General features: G+C 51.9%; 1 protein-coding gene across 1 annotated transcript in view; it reads right to left on the bottom strand.

Moving 5' to 3' along the window:
- Nucleotides 1-785: 785 nt before the first annotated feature.
- The window catches only part of DGLUCY (D-glutamate cyclase), a 44,813-nt gene continuing 28,335 nt past the window's right edge, over nt 786-17,263 (bottom strand). The window contains 7 exon segments of the mRNA XM_088025153.1: nt 786-1,029; nt 3,793-3,873; nt 4,298-4,427; nt 5,728-5,869; nt 11,571-11,722; nt 16,202-16,320; nt 17,196-17,203. Of these exon segments, the coding sequence (XP_087881279.1) occupies nt 786-1,029; nt 3,793-3,873; nt 4,298-4,427; nt 5,728-5,869; nt 11,571-11,722; nt 16,202-16,320; nt 17,196-17,203 (876 nt within the window).

The raw sequence follows: 17,263 nt of genomic DNA on the forward strand, positions 1-17,263 counted from the left end.
AGGCGGGGGTGGGGGGAGGCGGGGGTGGGGCACCTGGGGGCACACGTGCCAGGACCTTCCAGTGCCATTGTCACGGATGACACCTCTCCAAATGCATCAGTGCCTCCTGGGGACACGACACATGAAGCTGTGTTGTCATCATTATCACTCGGGACCCACCCATTTGTGGGAAGAGGACCTGCCAGGAGGAGGTTGGTCAGGGAGAAGGGAGGTGGGGAGGCTTTTGGGCACCGGGGGTGCATGGTGGGGGACAGTGAAGGGAGTGACAGGAGGAGAGACCCCAGCTCCAGGCATGTCTCACGTTCAGAGGGAGAGTTGAGCGGATTCCCCCAGCCCCGGGACTGATAGAAGACAAACCCCAGGCCTCCCCGGGGCTTCCTGGGGCCATGTCTGTGTCCTTTCAAACAGGCGGTACTGAAAGCTCCGTGTCAGGACAGAGTTCCCAACACACAGAGTCCTCCTAGTTAGTTTTCTGTTTCCATCTGCCCAGAAGCACCGGGCACGGAAGCCGGGGCTTGTGTGTGAGCGCGTGTGTGTGCGTGCGTTAAAATGCCAGGGTCTCCATGAGAGCTCTGTGCCAAGACACTGAGGCTGGGGTTATGTGAGTGCTGGTGGTGTTTCCCGCCCCCCCCCCATACCGTCCCCTGCCACACACCCTGTGGAGTGTCTAGCAGTCTCAGGAGCATGACATGCTCTCCGTGTTCTCAGATACAACAAAGCAAAACAGAGACACCTTCTCTAGCATCTCTCAGCCCAAAGGCCTGGGGTTAAACTCCACAACGGTTTCAATAGCCCCTAGGACAAGGAGAGGAGGGGGCCCCTGGGCTCGTCCCGCCCCTTTGTTCTGCAGCACTGCTCCTTTGCCAGATGTCCCACGTCTCCACCTGGAGAGTGATAGTGGGCCCCAGGGGCCGCAGGTAGCCGAGCGTACTGGCGGCCATCTCTCTGCCATCATCTTCTGTCCCAGAAGGCTTGGTATGGTTCTCATCCCTCCTACAACTTTGTGCCCAACCATGTTGAGCCTCCACCCTGGTGAACACAACCAAGGACCAGAAGAACTTCTTGCTGCTCCGAGGATCTGGCCACCTTTGCAGAAATGCTAGCCCTTCAGATTTCCTGGTCAGTGGGCTGGGGCCAGCTCTGACTTCCCTCAGAGTTCTGGATTCAAGCTCCCCACACCCAAGGGGCTAGGAGGACTCAAGCCTTGAGAGGGACCAGGGATGGGGAGATACAAGCTGGCATCCACAGAACATTTCTGGAATCTGCTAAAAGGAGGGCCAAGGAGAATATCTTCAATCTCTCTTCCCCTCTCCTCCCGTCCTTCTCTAAGAGGCAGATTTATCCTGAATCTCTTACCCTCCAATCAGGGGTACCCAGAGGCAGATACCCCAGGTTGGAAGTGGCTTTGGCTTTGACTGGGTAGCCCTACTCTAGCTCCTTGTGGAGGGCCTCCCATAACCTGGGGGTGCCTCTCTTCCCCTTTCTGAAGGAGGAAGTGACCGGATCTGAAGGTGGCAGAAATGGCCACACTGCCAAGAAGAGTCTACCCAGTCCCAGCCCAGAATCTTACTGGGGCGATGGCACTGGTTGAGGCCTCCATGCCTCCTCACCCCAAATTTCCCCCTATTTTGACCTTAAACATGGGCATTTCCGCTGGGATGGACTGGGATGAGCTGGGGGCGGTTCCTTTTACTATCAAGAGTTGTATTTTTGTATTGTCTTCTCTTTTATGCCAAGTATGTGTGTGTTGGACTGGGCAATGGATTTATATAGCAAACTTGAGTCTGCAAATAAAGCAAAGTAGCCAGCCACAGCTGGAGTGTGCTGCAGTCCTTATGGGGAAGGAGGATCTTTCAACACCAGGGGAATCTAGAGGGCTCTTGAAATACCCAGCAGAGTCAGGATTGGCTTTCTTAGAGAAAGCTCAGAGAAATGAGGGTATTTGCCCTTGGTCACCCAGCAGTGACCAAAAAGGATGGAGCCTTCAAGTGAAGTTGGGTCTTCTCTCCCTCCTCTGGAGATTCATAAAGTATCTTCAACTCTTAGGCACATTGTTGCAAATCCACTCTGGGACTTAATTTGGCCCCCTCCCTTTTGAGGACAGAGTCCAGCCCTGTGATTTGGAGAATTATCACTCTGTCCTTGGACACATGATCCCTTCTACCCTCCAGGGTCTGTTCCCCACAGTGAGGAAAGGCTTGATCAGACCGACCACCCTCCTCACTATCGAAGATTGCCAAAGTAGAAAGACCTGTTGGAGTCATCTCTTGGGGCTCTCCTCACTGCTTGGGCTTTCTTTGGGGAGGCTTACATTTGTTGGCCAGCCCTTTTAGGTTTTAGCATCTTCTCAACAGTGACAGGCTACATGTTTATTGCTCAAGATCAACTGCATAATTTTAAAAACGTAGATTTGGTTTTGGTTACTTAATCCTTCTCTGGGTCAGATTCCTGGAGTCCTGAAGAATTCTGCAAGAATTGATCCTTCTTCCAAACAGATTAAGTGAAGACATCATTGAGGATTAAGACTCCTTTCTCTCCTGAGAGAATGGATGGAGGAAAAGGCCCATCTGGTTTGGACAGAAGATGACAGAGTCATTAGATTCCTTTCTTTTTTTTTTCTTTTTCTTTTTTTTTTTTTTTTAAGATTTTATTTATTTGACGGAGACACAGCAAGAGAGGGAACACAAGCAGGGGGAGTGGGAGAGGGAGAAGCAGGCTCCCCGCTGAGCAGGGAGCCCGATGCGGGGCTCGATCCCAGGACCCTGGGATTGTGACCTGAGCCGAAGGCAGACGCTTAACGACTGAGTCACCCAGGCGCCCCTAGATTCCTTTCTTACTCACCAGTGTTGCTTAGCAAGATGAGGGCTCATCTTCCTGTTTATATACACTGGTCTGTGGGTTGGCCAGACAAGAGTGGGAGAAATTGCCAGCACAGAATACATCCCCATCTGCTGCTTTCCTCTGAATGGTATAACCAAGGGAGCCAGAAGGTGGTCTGCTTGGTTCAGTGCTTTTCTGAAAAACCTGCTTCTTGAAGCTGGTGATCCCATAGCCTCCATGCCTGGAACTCATCTAGCAAGACAATGGCTTTTGATGGCAGTTATCCTGAGGTCACAATGGTACCCAATGACCAGGAGAAATGGTAGGATTTCAATTCCATCTGCTTTAATTCAACAACTATCAGGACAGTGCTAGATTAGACATTAGATAGCAGTGCTGGAATGTACCGTAGAGGTCATGATATCCAATTTTTTCTCCCTTGAATTATCCCAGCTATATCCCCTCCCCCCCAAACGATGGTCCAGTTTCTGAACAAATACCGCTAATGACACCAATTTGCTACTAACCAGGATAAGTCATTCCAGGATTGGGGCTGGCCGTCAGCAGGGCCTGCTCAAAGAGGGGCAGGAAATGAATTCAGAGGAATGTCTTGCCCAGATGAGCAATGGGATGGCCTTTGACCAGAGGACAGCAGGGGGTGGTTAAGGAACCCTGACCCCATTAGCTGGCTGGCTTGCCTTTGAGTCCCACCTCCTGCAGGGTCTACAGGGCTTGTGCTCTTCGGTGTGCCCAACATCTCCAGGCTGCCCTTGAACACCCAAAGAGCACCTCAGACCCAGCTTGCCAGGAGCCCTCCTAACATTCCTGGAAATGCCCAGAGATGTTCACCTGCCCCACAAATCCATCCTGCTGGTGGCCCAGCCCATCTCTTCCCCTGGGCCGCCCCGCCATTCCCTATAGGACACTCTTGTCCCGCTGTAACTGGCTTCTCCAGGCCAGAGCCATGCTCACCGTGATACCCCAGACGCGGACACAGCCGAGACGAGGACGAACTTGAGCAAAACTTGACCGAAGACTTGACCAGGAATCCTACTGCAGAATGGAAACACAAGAAAACCGGATCCTGGAGCTCAGAGCTCCAGTGGTCCCTGGGCTGGACCCTGCCAAGGGGTCTACTCCTGGCTCTCTCTTGCACCTTTGACCATTTCTCCCTGCAGAGGGGCCTTTGGGTGCCTCACTCCAGAGTGAGGACCCCCCCACTCTCAGCCTTCTCTGGGCTCCACCCGGGTCTCTTTCCCAAACAACTTCATCTCCCCATAAACTTCTGGCCACAGTACAGATAACCTATTACACAGTCCTGCCTTAAACTGCTCCACGCCAGAACAGAACTCTGTTATTACTATTGCAAAACCCAAAGCCCATTAGTGTCTTCCCCCAAAATATGAATCAGAGGAGTGATGGCAGCTTTACCGACATGAGGTTTTCTCTCCCCTAGGCATCGAGACTTCAAAAATACCAGGGGGTGCTCTCAGAGGCCCCGCAGGACATGGAGCTCTGCAGTCGCAAGTCAGGGACCAAAACTGTCACTGGAGGATCCCCGGCCCATGAAGCTTGGGGCCGGGAGGGACTCGGTGAGCTGTGAGGAGCTGCAGATGGAGGGAGCGTGAGCTCATCACAATGAGCACATCAGCCCTGAGCCCATGCCAGCCGAAGCACAGACCTGTAGGTGGGGACTTCCGGCCACAATGACAAGGGGAGGTCTGGACGGTCCCCACCCCGGCTGCCTTCTGGCCAGGGGCTTGGCCATGCCAAGGCGTAGTGAATCCCTGATTGCTTACTCTGCACTTCGGCTTTAACTTCTGTTGAGCAGACAATTTAGAGTAGCAAGTGCTCCACGCTTTACAACTAATGTCCCTTAAAGAACTGAAGTAGACATGCTTAACGAAATAAAACAAAGCAGAAGCAGTCCCAATAAGCATCTGGGGCTGCAGCTGGGAAGCCGGTCTCTTCCATCTGGATGAGTCAGCCATCACTCAGCCGTGAAGTAGCACAGGATACCGTCTTCGTTCGATACAGGGGTGTAGTTGGGATCTGGTCAGTGACTCTGCTTCTAATTTTGTTGGGAAATGTGCCACGGAAGATCGTGAAGGAGATGCGGGCGAGCTGACTACTGTTGTCCAGAAGGATCCTGTCCAGAAGCCACCTGGGCCCAACACCATCCAGACCCCCCACCCCCAAGCTCCAGGAGTGTGCCTGCCCTCCTACATGGGGAGGCCAAAGCCTCCGGCTCTGGGCTGGGGCTGAGCATATGGGGAGGGAGTGGGAGAAGTGTCAGGCTCCTAGGGGTGGGGGGTGTCAGGACCTGTGGGAGTGAAGAGGGGGCGGGGCCAGACAGAAGGTGATGGTGATAAATGTAAGGTTTGAAGGCCCACGTAAACAAAACGTTGTTTGAAAAAGAAAGCATTTCAGAGGTATAAATATTTTGGTGCTGGTGGTAAAGTCCCAGAGCTTCGTAAATAGACACTACATATTTGTACATTTTACTATTTCTTAGTTAGCCTGGAGGATTATTCACGGCCCTGGTCGTGCCTGCTCTTCTGTCTGCCTGGCAAGGAATATTTTTGTGGGTGTCCCCATGCGCGGTTGGTCAGACGACTCTCACCGTGTGGGTGCCCCGAAGAAACCAGGAGGAGGAGGGTTGAAATCAAAGCCTCTAAGCACTTAGGAAGAAAAGAAAAAACCCCAAAGAAACGTTCTCCTTGGTCTGTATCATCCGCATGGCCCCGTCCCAGGCAGTGGTCCTGCAGGGTCCCGGGCGGGGCTCACCCAGGGCCAGTGTTTATGTGCACAGCTGTCGTGGAAAGAAGCCGGGGGCCCTCGGGGAACTCCTCCCGAGGTCCAGGCACGGCCCTCTGGTATGTGGTCCACAAGCACAGTCACACACACACACTGTGGCGACATCCACCAGCTTCCGGATCATCTGGGCGTGGGTGCCGTGGACGGGCAGCCTGTCCACCTCCATGCCCACGACGCCCGAGACTCCACTCCGAACTTTGTGCCGCGCCGGGATGCCCAACATCTTTTCTTCCTGGAAAAAAAATGAGGACAGAGACAGAAGGGGTGGAGGGGGAGGGGAAAGAAAGAGATACATACATTTATAAGCGGAGGAAGAGTGTTTGACTCGGCATGGTCTCTTTCTTAAAAATAAAATTTCGCGTAACCATACAAATGCCACTGGGAGACTCATCATGAAGAATAGGTGGTCTACGTCATGCCCCGCCTGCCCCAAACCCACTCCTCAGAACCAGCAACTTCAAACAGTTTGGGGTGTTTCTTCGGGGAATTATGGTCATGTAACTAAATGTGGTTTTGATGGAAAACTGCATTTAATGCTCGTTCAAAAAACCCGAAAGATTCACTTCTGCGGGCACAGCGTGGGCTACTTCCTGCAACCTGGCCCCTGCTCAGCTCCGGTCATCTGCCAGTGTGGGCCATGTCCCATCTCCTGCTGAAGGTGTCCTCTCCTCCAGTGTGGATGCGGGAGGCTCTGGAGGGAGCAGAGCCCTGCACAAAATGCAGCCTGATCCTGGGCCCAGCAGGCAGGGTTTGGGATCAGATAGATCTGACATGGGTCTTTCCTGGCAGGTGTTTTAACCTCTCTGTGCCTCAGTGTCCTCATCTGTATAATGGGGATGTTGATGATACTAATAGTAATAATGTCTCCTGAGTGGGTTTTTGTAAGGATTAAATTAGATAATGCAAATAAAGCACCTAGTGTGGTCCTTGGCACACAGTAGGTGCTCATGAAATGAGGTAAGTTATTATCGGCAGCACTGGGTCCCCTGGCCTCTAGCCCAGGGCTTTTCTCCTTGGACATACTTGCTGATTTTTTTAAAAAGTGATTCGATTCTCTTCCTCTCTTCCCTTCAAAAGTAAGGTCCCAAAGAACTACTTGTCCACTTGCCCATTACGCGTCTCTCTCTGGTTGAAAAGTTCTGATCCCCCCTGAGGAAGGTGGGTCTTAGGTGAAGACACAAGGAGAGAGGATGGTGCCCGAGGGTTGGAAGTCCTGCACCTCCTCTTCCTCCTCCTCCACCAGCAGAGGAGGGGGAATGGGTGGAGGAGACCAAGGACTCTACAACAGGAAGGTTAGGATGGGTCTGAGAAGGGCTCTCCCCTTCCTCCCCGGGCACCTGCTCATTCATCCCACCTCCCATCAAAGTTTTCTTGAGCACCTGCTACGTGCCAGGCCCTGAACCAGGGATACAGTGGTGAGTGGGACGCAGTCCCTGCCCTGGGGGGGTTCACGGTCTAGATGAGTGATCAGGCAGGCGTGTGGCGAGCACGGCACAGGGGAGGGGCATCCCCCACCCCATTTATCAGAGTGGCTCAGGGAAGACTTTCTGGAGGAGGGGCAGCTAGGACCACAGGTGACCGAAGAGCCGGAAGGAGCCAAGCCAGGGGCTAGGAGGAGCACTCACTGAAAACTTGCTGGCAAAGGTCACGTGGGAACCGCCTCTATTCTCAGCTGGCCCGAGAGCCTGCACCCAAAGGGCATTTCCTGGCATCTCTTTGTCCACCAGCCCCCTTCCCAGAGGCTGCCCAGCCCAGAATGCCATTTCCTGATGTTTGTTTGGGTTTTATTCTTCCATTTCTCTCTCCATTGGGTCATATCCTATCTTTACGGGGGAGTGCTGCTTCTGGGACCTGGGAGCGGGGGTGGGGGAGCGTTTCCTCCCGGCACACTGTCTGCTGGCACCATTCCCATCCTTCTGGGCCCCAGGGAGGACCTTGGGGTGTCAGGGTGCATGGGATCCGTCAGCAGCTTAGGAACGGGCTGGCACTCAGCCTCTAGAAGAGCCACGAGGAACAGCTGCGCCAACAGGGACTGCCTGCAAATTTCCAGGAAGCACTGAACCACCACAGCATCTTCCAAGAGACCCCACCAAGTGGAGGAGGTGACAGAAAGAGAGGAGAACTAAGCTGGAGGCAGAACACTTGGAGGCCATGAACCCAGGCCAGGCGGAGACAGTGTGGCATGACAGGAGGGACAGAGGCCTGAAGTGAGACAGAGGGAACAGAGTTTGGGGCCCAGTGCATTGTGAGCAGGGAAAGAGGCCCAGATGACTTCTGGGCTTGGAGGCTGAGCGTAGAGGGTGGTCACCGGGGCTCACACGGGGAGCCTGGCAGGCTGATATTCATGGGAGGGTGATGGCGCTCTTCGAAGTGGGACGGGAGAAAGCGGCCTTCTGGGAAGTGAGGACTGTTCTGTGTCATGACCTCGGCACTGGCTGCATGGATGTGTACATATGTAAAAACTCATCTACTGTTTGTGCACGTCTTTATTCTATGTAACTCGGTGTTTAAAAGCTAGAAAGAGAAGTGGAGCGGGATGGGAGTGCTGGGAGAGAACAGGAGCCCAGGAGGAAACCATGTTCCCGCCTCTCTGTGTTATCCGTCCGTCCATCCGTCCGTCCATCCTTAGTCCCTCCTATAAGGTGTCGTCAATCAGCTCGTAGCCCCTGACAAGGTCTGAGGAATGCCCTCAGAACTCTTGGGCACAGCAAAAGCCCAGAGCAGGCAGGGTGTGCCCTAGATGGTGGCGGCCGCCTTCCCTGGGATCCTCCGCATGGTGCCCACACCTGCTACAGTCAAGGTCAGATCAGACCCCTGAATACGGGAGGCCCCGCTTACAAGCAACTCACAGAGCAGAGGTGAGGAACATTCCTCACCCCCCTAGCCAATCAAGCTGCACCATCCGCTCAGGCCACAGCTCTGCCCAGCACTTCTCCATGACTCAGGGATGCCTAGGGAGTGACCTACAGAGCCCTAGTATGATGATTCCAGTTCTTTCTCCTGCACGCTGCATTTCTTCATGTGCCTGCACCTTTGCTTTGTGGGTCTTGCTGCCTGGAGGCCGTTCCCACCCTTTCTTACCTGGTTACTTAGAGCCTACTCACCTTCCAAGGCCCAGCACAGCACCCTCTCCTCCAGGCAGCCTTTCTTGAGCCCTCGGAGTGAGCTAAGGGCCTGTTCTCTGTCCCCACGGCAGCTTGCCCTGCGCACTTCCATCCTTCCATCTTCCATGGAAGGGGATCCCGAGCTCCTTCCATCTTCCATCCCTCAAGGGATCCCGAGTTCCCTACTCAGGGGCTGGGTCTGACCCCTCATTGTCTCCCAGAGCAAAGCTGGTCTGGCCCGGAGGAGTGGCTCAACACACATGTGCTTATACTTTTGCTTTGAAAATGTTCCCTTTTATTTTCCTTACAAGGGTGATACATTATTAATGTATTTATGAAGGACTGTGTGGAAACCCGAAAGGAGAATTTTCCATCCCTGGAGGGTAAGTGTTTGGGTTGTATGAATTTGTCTGGCTGGGTTCATTCTTTGGTGTCTGTGTGAATCAGGAATCATGTGTGAGGCAGCCCCCTGAGGCTTTTTTTCCAGTTCAGATCCAGGAAATGCAAAGAAAGCACCCAAGGCCCTCTGGGCCCCACTGGGGCAGACCATTTCCCCTGAAAATGTCACTTCAGCTGCTCTAGTGCCCCCCACCCCACATGGCACCCTGGCATTACCAGGAACCGGGAAACTTCTGAGCCATGGAAAGAGCCCAGAGAATGGAGTCAGAGACCCAGGCTCTGGTCCCAGCGCCACCTCTTAGCTGGGTGTGTTGGGCAAGCCACCTCCCCTGTTGGAATCCCAGCTCCCTCATCTGTAAAGTGGGCACAGCATCAATCCAGAGAGGTGTTGGAGAGAAACGGGGTGGCAGGAGGGAGAAAGAGACAGAGAAACAGAGGGAGAGACAGGGCTCTGGATGCACCTGCTTCTCAGAAGATGCACCTGCTTCTCAAAAGTGAGGGGCTCTGGGCCTCAGCCACTGGCTGCCTGGGGACTCATCACAACCACTCCCCCCATCCAAGCTGCTATGTCCAGGCTCAACGCTCAGGAACGTTCCTGCCCTCAGACTGCATTTCTATCTCCCCAGACCAAGCCTCTAATCCAGGGTCTCCCAGTGTGGTCAGCCAGAACGCGTCAGAGATGCTGCTTGTCCAGGCTACCTCAGGCCAACTGAGTCAGGAAGCCTGGGGTCGGCTTTGCAACTCTGTGGTTCAAGATGCCCCCGAGGTGATTCTGAAGTTGGAGAACTGCTGCCCTAAGAAGGCACTGCGTCCATCCATCTACCCGTGCATTCATTTATTCATTCATTCTACAAGAATTTACCAAGCACCCTGTTTCCCTCTGCCGGTTGCTGGAAAAGCAGACACAAAAGACCCGGTTCCTGGTTTTGCGTTTAGCAGTCTAGACCTCTGGGGGACCAGACTGGGAAAGTGAGGCTGGAAGTTGCAGGAGACTGTTCTGAACTGCTTAGGAGTGGTCGTGGGGTCAGTGGCCCAGCCTGACCTAGCACGGAACCCCTCCCCCAACGCGGACTGGGCCTTTGTCAGAGGCTTCCTCCTCACAGCAGCGTTGGGCAGCTCTGCAGAAGGCAAGCTCTTCCTTTCAGTGAATCGGTGAACCGTAGCCTGCTCTTGTGACCTCTGCCCTTCAGCCAGCTTTTGTCTCTCAGATGGCCGAGGGCGTGGTCTGTCTCCTCCCCCAGGACGCCATTCAGGTGTGAGGCCTCAGGACCCCCAGCGTCCCCCCCTCCAGGCTGCACACCCCAGCTCCCTCCACTGATTCTCAGGCTTTGCAGCCCTGTCAGCCTCCCGCCTGCTCTCAGGTGAAGGGGAAGCTCAGGTGAAGCTGCAGCTCACCGGGGAAGTCACTTCAGGCCTGGGATTTCGACATAAAATCAGGGCTTTGGCGCCAATTTCTCATGATCCAAATTACTCTGGACAATTCCGCCAGAAGGTGCTCCGGGCTCTGGGAGGAGCAGGGGATGAGGAGGTGAGTTTGAGTCTGGAATCAGTGTCAGTGGGTGGGGCCGTGGGAACTGAGGCCCAAAGAGGCGATGGCAGAGTCATTGAGTCCTTCTGTTTTTTTAAAATAATCAGCCTAAAATAATTCACATGCCAAAGAGCCACATTGTGTGGTGGCAAATTCTGCTCCTCTACAGAGGCAGGCTCTGCTTCTGGCTGCTGACAGGCAGCAGTGTGGTGCTGGCCCTCGGTTTATAGCCTGGAACCCTCAGCTTATAGCCTGGAACCCTCGGTTTATAGCCAGGAACCCTCGGTTTATAGCCAGGAACCCTCGGCTTATAGCCTGGAACCCTCGGTTTATAGCCAGGAATCCTCGGCTTATAACCTGGAACCCTCGGTTTATAGCCAGGAACCCTCGGTTTAGAGCCAGGAACCCTCGGTTTATAGCCTGGAACCCTCGGCTTATAGCCTGGAACCCTCGGTTTATAGCCAGGAACCCTCGGTTTATAGCCTGGAACCCTCGGTTTATAGCCTGGAACCCTCGTTTATAGCCAGGAACCCTCGGTTTATAGCCAGGAACCCTCGGTTTATAGCCTGGAACCCTCGGTTTATAGCCTGGAACCCTCGGCTTATAGCCTGGAACCCTCGGTTTATAGCCAGAAACCCTCGGTTTATAGCCTGGAACCCTTGGCTTATAGCCTGGAACCCTCGGTTTATAGCCAGGAACCCTCGGTTTATAGCCTGGAACCCTCATTTATAGCCAGGAACCCTCGGTTTATAGCCAGGAACCCTCGGTTTATAGCCTGGAACCCTCAGCTTATAGCCTGGAACCCTTGGTTTATAGCCAGGAACCCTCAGTTTATAGCCAGGAGCCCTTGGCTTATAGCCTGGAACAGGCCTCACACAGGCGTGGCCGGCTAGGTGTGTTACCTTGGCAATGGATGAAAGGGCCTGAGTCCAGTTCTGTTCCCCGGGCACTCTGGAGGGCCCAACTGCCTTCCTTAGGTAACGTTGGTGGACCTCACATGAGTTTAGGATGTACAGTGCACAGGCCAAGGCATAGCCTCCCCCGTTAGAAACACCTAGAACAAAAAAAGATTCTATCATAGAAATGGAAAGGTGATGGCATCCATCACCCTGCCTCTAAGCAGCAGAACTCATCTCAAAGGATGGCCCCAAGGTCAGTGGCACCCATGGCACCGGAGAACTTGTGAGAAACAGATTCTTGGGCCCCAGTGCAGACCTACTTCATCAGAAACTCAGCAGGAAGACAGGGAGCACATAAGCTCTCCAGGTGATGCTGATTCAAGTTAAAGGTTGAGAGTCACTGCTCTAAACCAACTGGGTTACGTACTGTTACCAACTGACTGACCGACCATCAGAGAAGAAGATTTAGGGGCGCCTGGGTGGTTCAGTCATTGAGTGTCTGCCTTTGGCTCAGGTCATGATCCCAGGGTCCTGGGATCGAGCCCTGCACCGGGCTCCCTGCTCAGCGGGAAGCCTGCTTCTCCCTCTCCCACTCCCCCTGCTTGTGTTCCCTCTCTCGCTGTGTCTCTCTGTCAAATAAATAAATAAAATCTAAAAAAAAAAAAAGAGAGAGAGAGAGAGAGAGAGAGGGAGAGGAGAAGATTTAGGCTCTACCCCTAGGAAGCCTTTGCAGAGCTTCCAACATTAAGAAACTCTCTGCGTGGCTGACCTGGATCCATCTTGCTACGTGGAAGCCGGTCCTCCGAGGAGCTAGCTGACTGTGCAGCATCGCCTCTTCCTTGCTTGCAGAACGCTCCTAAGTCAGCCAGCCCCAAGGTGCCTATTCCCCAGTTTGGGGACGACCTCACTGGCTTTTGTCTGAAACCTGCCTGAGTTCTCCATTCAACTGAAGAAGGAATGATTAAGGACCTGCTAGACTCTAGGTGTCAGAGCTAAAAAACGAAGAGGAACTCCAACCCAGGGGAGAGAGGGACTGTGCGCACAGCCAACGAGCCGGGAGGGAGGGAGGTGCTCACAGAGGATGATGGGAGCACTCAGGAGGGGCCACTCATCCTGCCTGTTTTGGGAAAAATTCACAGAAAAGGGGTCATTTCATATGGGCTTTGTAGGCTGGGCAGGATTTGCCAGAGGAAGGGTGGAGAGGGGGGGCATTTCAGGTAGGAAAAAAATGGAAACATACAGTGAGTACAAAGGTGTGTGGCACATAAATACAAGGCATATATCAGAATGAGGCAGGTGAGGACCATGCGAGCCACGGGAGGGGGTTGTGGGGGACAGGCAGAGGGAGAGGGAGAGAGAATCTTAGGCAGACTTCACACCCAGCATGGAGCCCAACACGGGGCTCGATCTCACGACCCTGATATCATCACCTGAGCCGAAGTCAAGAGTCAGATGCTTAACCCACCGAGCCGCCCAGGTGCCCCTCAATTATTTCCAGTTAGTTGATGGTGTTGCTGATTTCAACTAAGTCCTTACTAATTTTCTGCCTACTGGATCTGTCCCTTTCTGATAGAGGGCTATTAAAGTCTCCATAGATATTAGAGTGGATACACCCATTTCTCCTTGTACTTCTACCAGTTTTTGTCACCTATTTGACACTCTGTTTTAGGAGCATATGCATGAAGAATTTTATGTCTTGGGGCGCCTGGGTGGCTCAGTTGGTTGGGTGTCCAACTCTTGGTTTTCACTCGGGTGGCGGTCTTGGGGTCATGGGATTGAGCCCCGCAGAGTCTGCTTGGGATTCTCTCCTTCCCCTTCTGCCCCTCCCCTTGCTCACGCTCACACACACTGTCTCTCTAAAAATAAATGAATAAATAAAAACTTTTAAAAAATTGTTATGTCTTTGGGGCACCTGGCTGGCTCAGTCAGAAAAGCATGGGACTCTTGACCTTGGGGTTGTGAGTTCAAGTCCCACACTGGGTGTAGAGATTACTTAAATAAAACTTGGAAAAAAGAATTGTTATGTCTTCAAAAGCAAGCAAACAAAAAGGATTGTTATATCTTCTTGGAGTATTGACCCCTTTACGTTATGGACTGCCCCGTTTGACCCTGATAACTTTCCCTTCTCTGAAGTCTGCTCCGAGATTAATATAGCAATGTATACTTTCTTTTGGTTACTGTTAGCCTGGTATATTTTTCTCCATCCATCCACTTTTAATCTATGTGTGTCTTTACATTTAAAGTGGGTTTCTTACAGACTATAGTTGGGTCTTGTTTTTTTATCCACTCTGACCGTCTCTGCCTTTTAATTGGGGTATTTAGACCACTGACATTTAAGGTGATTAGTGATATGGCTGTAGCAATATCTGCCACATTTTTACTGTTTTCTGTTTGTTGCCCTAGCTCTTTTTTCCCTCCTATTTTTGTCTTCCACCCTTTTTCTGCCTGTTGTGGTTTTAATTGAGCACTTCATAGGATTTTATTTTCTCTCATTTCTTAGCATATCAATAATACCTCTTAAAAAATTTTTTTTTAGTGGTTGCCCTAGAGTTTGCAATATACATTTACAACAAATCCAAGCTCACGTTCAAACAACCATTTCACAGGGAGAACACCTTAGACAAAATATTCCTCATTCTTCCCTCCCATCCCTTGGATGATTGCTGTCGTCCACCTCACTTATATACATGAGCATAATTGAAGAGTCATTGCTCTTATTATTTTGAACAAAGTGTGATCTGTTACATCAATTCAGAACAAGAAAAATAAAGATTATTTTACCTTCATTTATTTATTCTCCAATGCCCTTCTTGGTGTAGATCTGAGTTTCTAACCTATCCTCCTCCCTGAAGAATTTCTTTTAATGTTTCCTGCAAGGCCAATCTATTAGCAACAAATGCCCTGTTTGAGAAATTCTTTCTTTCTCTTTCACTTTTGAAGGATAATTTCACAGGGCACGGAATTCTAGGTTGGTGGTTTTTTTCCGTCAACACTTTAAATATTTCATGCCACCCTACTGGCTTGTGTGATTTCTGAGGAGAAGTTGGATGTAATTCCTATCTTTGCTCCTCATTTATCCTGCTTGGTGTTCTCTGAGCTTCCTGGATCTATGGTTTGGTGTCTGACATTAATCTAGGGGGAAAATCTCAGTCATTATTGCTTTGAATATTGCTTTTCTTCCTTTCTTTCTTCTCCTTCTGATATTCCCATTACACGTAACAATTCTTGGATATTCTATTCTGTTCCATCCAGTCTTTTTCTCCTAGCTTTCTAGTTTTAGAAGTTCCTATTGTCATATCTTCAAGGTCAGAGGTGATTTTTCTCAGCTGTGTCCAGGCTGCTGATGGGTCCATTAAAGGCATTCTTCATTTCTGTTGCAGTGTTTTTGCTTTCTGACATCTCTTTATTTTTTCCTTAGATTTTCCATGTCTCTGCTTATATTATCATCTGTTGTTGCATGTTGACTATTTTTGGGTATTTCCCTCCCCCAGGTAGGTTAGGCTCTGGTAAAACGGTTTCTCCTGAGGGCAGGCCTTGTTAAGAATGGAGTGCTCTTGGGGGCACCTGAGTGGTTCAGTGGGTTGAGCTGGGGCCTTCAGCTCAGGTCATGATCTCAGGGTCCTGAGATCAAGCCCTGCACGGGGCAGAGGGGGTTCCTGCTTGGTTGGGAGTCTGCTTCTCCCTCTGCCCCTCCCCCCACTTGTGCTCTCTCTCTCTCTCTCAAATAAATAAATTAAATCTTAAAAAAAAAAAAGGATGGAGGGCTCTGATATATTTCAAAATGGTTTCTTCCCTCTACCCCCTAAAGCACAAGGGGACTTTTCTCTGATATCCATGGTGTGGACTGAGTAGAGCTAATGGGGGTAGAAGTCACCAAAGTGTGGGGTCCCCTGTGACCGGGGCCCCCTGGAGTTTTGAACTCTCAAACTTGTCCACACTGAGCCTCCAGCCATTCATCAGGTGCAGGTTTTCCTGCCCTAGCACTAATCCCCTCCGGGATTCCTGTTCATCTACAGGCTCTGTTTGGAGGAGGAAATGGGAGAGCCTTTCTTGGGTATCTGTCAAAATCCCTGAAACTTGTGGTGCAGTCCAGGGAGGAGAGCTGGGGCCTCGAAGGACCTGGGACACGGGAAAGGTTGGTCCTGATGGGGAAGGGAGGGGCAGGGCAGCCTGCGGCAGAGGTAAGTTTGAAGGGAGGTGGGAAGCCTTTTGCCCCCTCCAAACGTTTACCAGACTGTTCTCTTCCTTTCCACCCTGCAGGAGGCACAGAGGAAAGCATGGGTGACCCCTCTTCAGCGAGGCCTTCCCTGACCACTGATCTAAAGTGGCCTGCCTGTCCCTGTCTTCCATCTTCCTCTTAGCACTGTTTAGCATGAGCTGGTGTATTTCTTTCTTAGGGCTCCTTGTCTGTCTGCCCGGGGGAGCCCGACCCTTGCCACATTAACTCCAGGACCAATGTTTGTTGGATGACTGAATGAGAGGCCAAAGGCTGAGAACCAGGTCCCTTTCTTGCCCTGGTGCCCTGGAGACTCCACTCACAGAGGAGGGGAGCTTCTGGCCGGATAGGCCTCCAGGCCTCCAGGTGCCTCCTCCTGGGTAGCCGGGCCTGACTGGCCTGCCATCCGAGCACTCACCAGTGATGACAGCAAAGTCAGCCTCCACGTCACAGGCGATCACATTCCCATTTTGTATGTGTCTCTTCACAGCCTCCTTGACTTTGCCCATGCCAAGCTCATTCCCCCGTCACCGACTCCTGAAGGGAAAGGGAAGTGAGTCAGTCAGTGTACAGGATCAGGCAGAATGAGGGTGGTGGCTTGGGGGCAGGGCAGCCCCTCCACATGTGTTGTGATGCCTCAGGGAGGGGAAAAGTGTTGGCTCGGGGTCTATTTTCAGACAACCAGGAGATGTACTTCTCCTTCAGTTCTTCTAGAGACTTGTCTCGTTAAAAGTGAGTTGAAGTTTGGAACTCACCAGTGTGTGGCCATGTCCCTTACTGAGTCACGCTCTGTAGTCACAGATGGGGCACCCCCTATGCTGGTGCTACCAGGCCCATGGGAGAAGGGGTGTGGCTCCTGCTCAGGGATGGGCTACAAGGCCGTGAGCCCCATCTGTGTGACGGGGAACTGGTAGAGATGGTTAAGGCCAATTCTGTAATTTACTTTAAAGGCTTCTGGTGAAAACGTACGAAATATATGTGTGTCAGTTCATCTACGTCTACACCAGAAGGGTGCCCAGCGCCCTGTGAAGTAGCCGAATCAGGAATACAAACCACAGTGGTAGTTGGTTAGCATGTGAAAGAGACCAGGTCTAAAGGCCAGTCTGAGCGTCAGCACCTGAGGGTTTGTTGATTCACATAATAAATGCTAGAACAAACATGTTAGAATAAATCAGTGTTGGAAATTATTTAACTCTCCGGTGAAATGAATGGTGTTGAAGACAGGTGAGTTGGTTAAAAATAATTACCAGGCAGCTCCAGCCTCGCAGCCATAAGATGAAAAAAAATCTAGCCAACCCCGCAGCCCGTCGCCCTCATGGGTGGTGCTGGAGGAGCACCATTTGGTCCTGTGTCCCGATGTTTCTGGAAGATTCTGTAGGTCAGAGGTCAGCTGCCTCAAGATTACAGCTCACCCAAGGCCCTGGTCCAAGGCACGGTTGCATGGCTGTTTCTGTGTGGGTTTCTACACATGGAAGAGATC

This window comes from Eumetopias jubatus, unplaced genomic scaffold (genome assembly GCF_037043125.1).
Source record: "Eumetopias jubatus isolate StellerSeaLion01/CBP00866 unplaced genomic scaffold, mEumJub1_p1.0 scaffold_7, whole genome shotgun sequence".
NCBI lineage: Eukaryota > Metazoa > Chordata > Mammalia > Carnivora > Otariidae > Eumetopias > Eumetopias jubatus.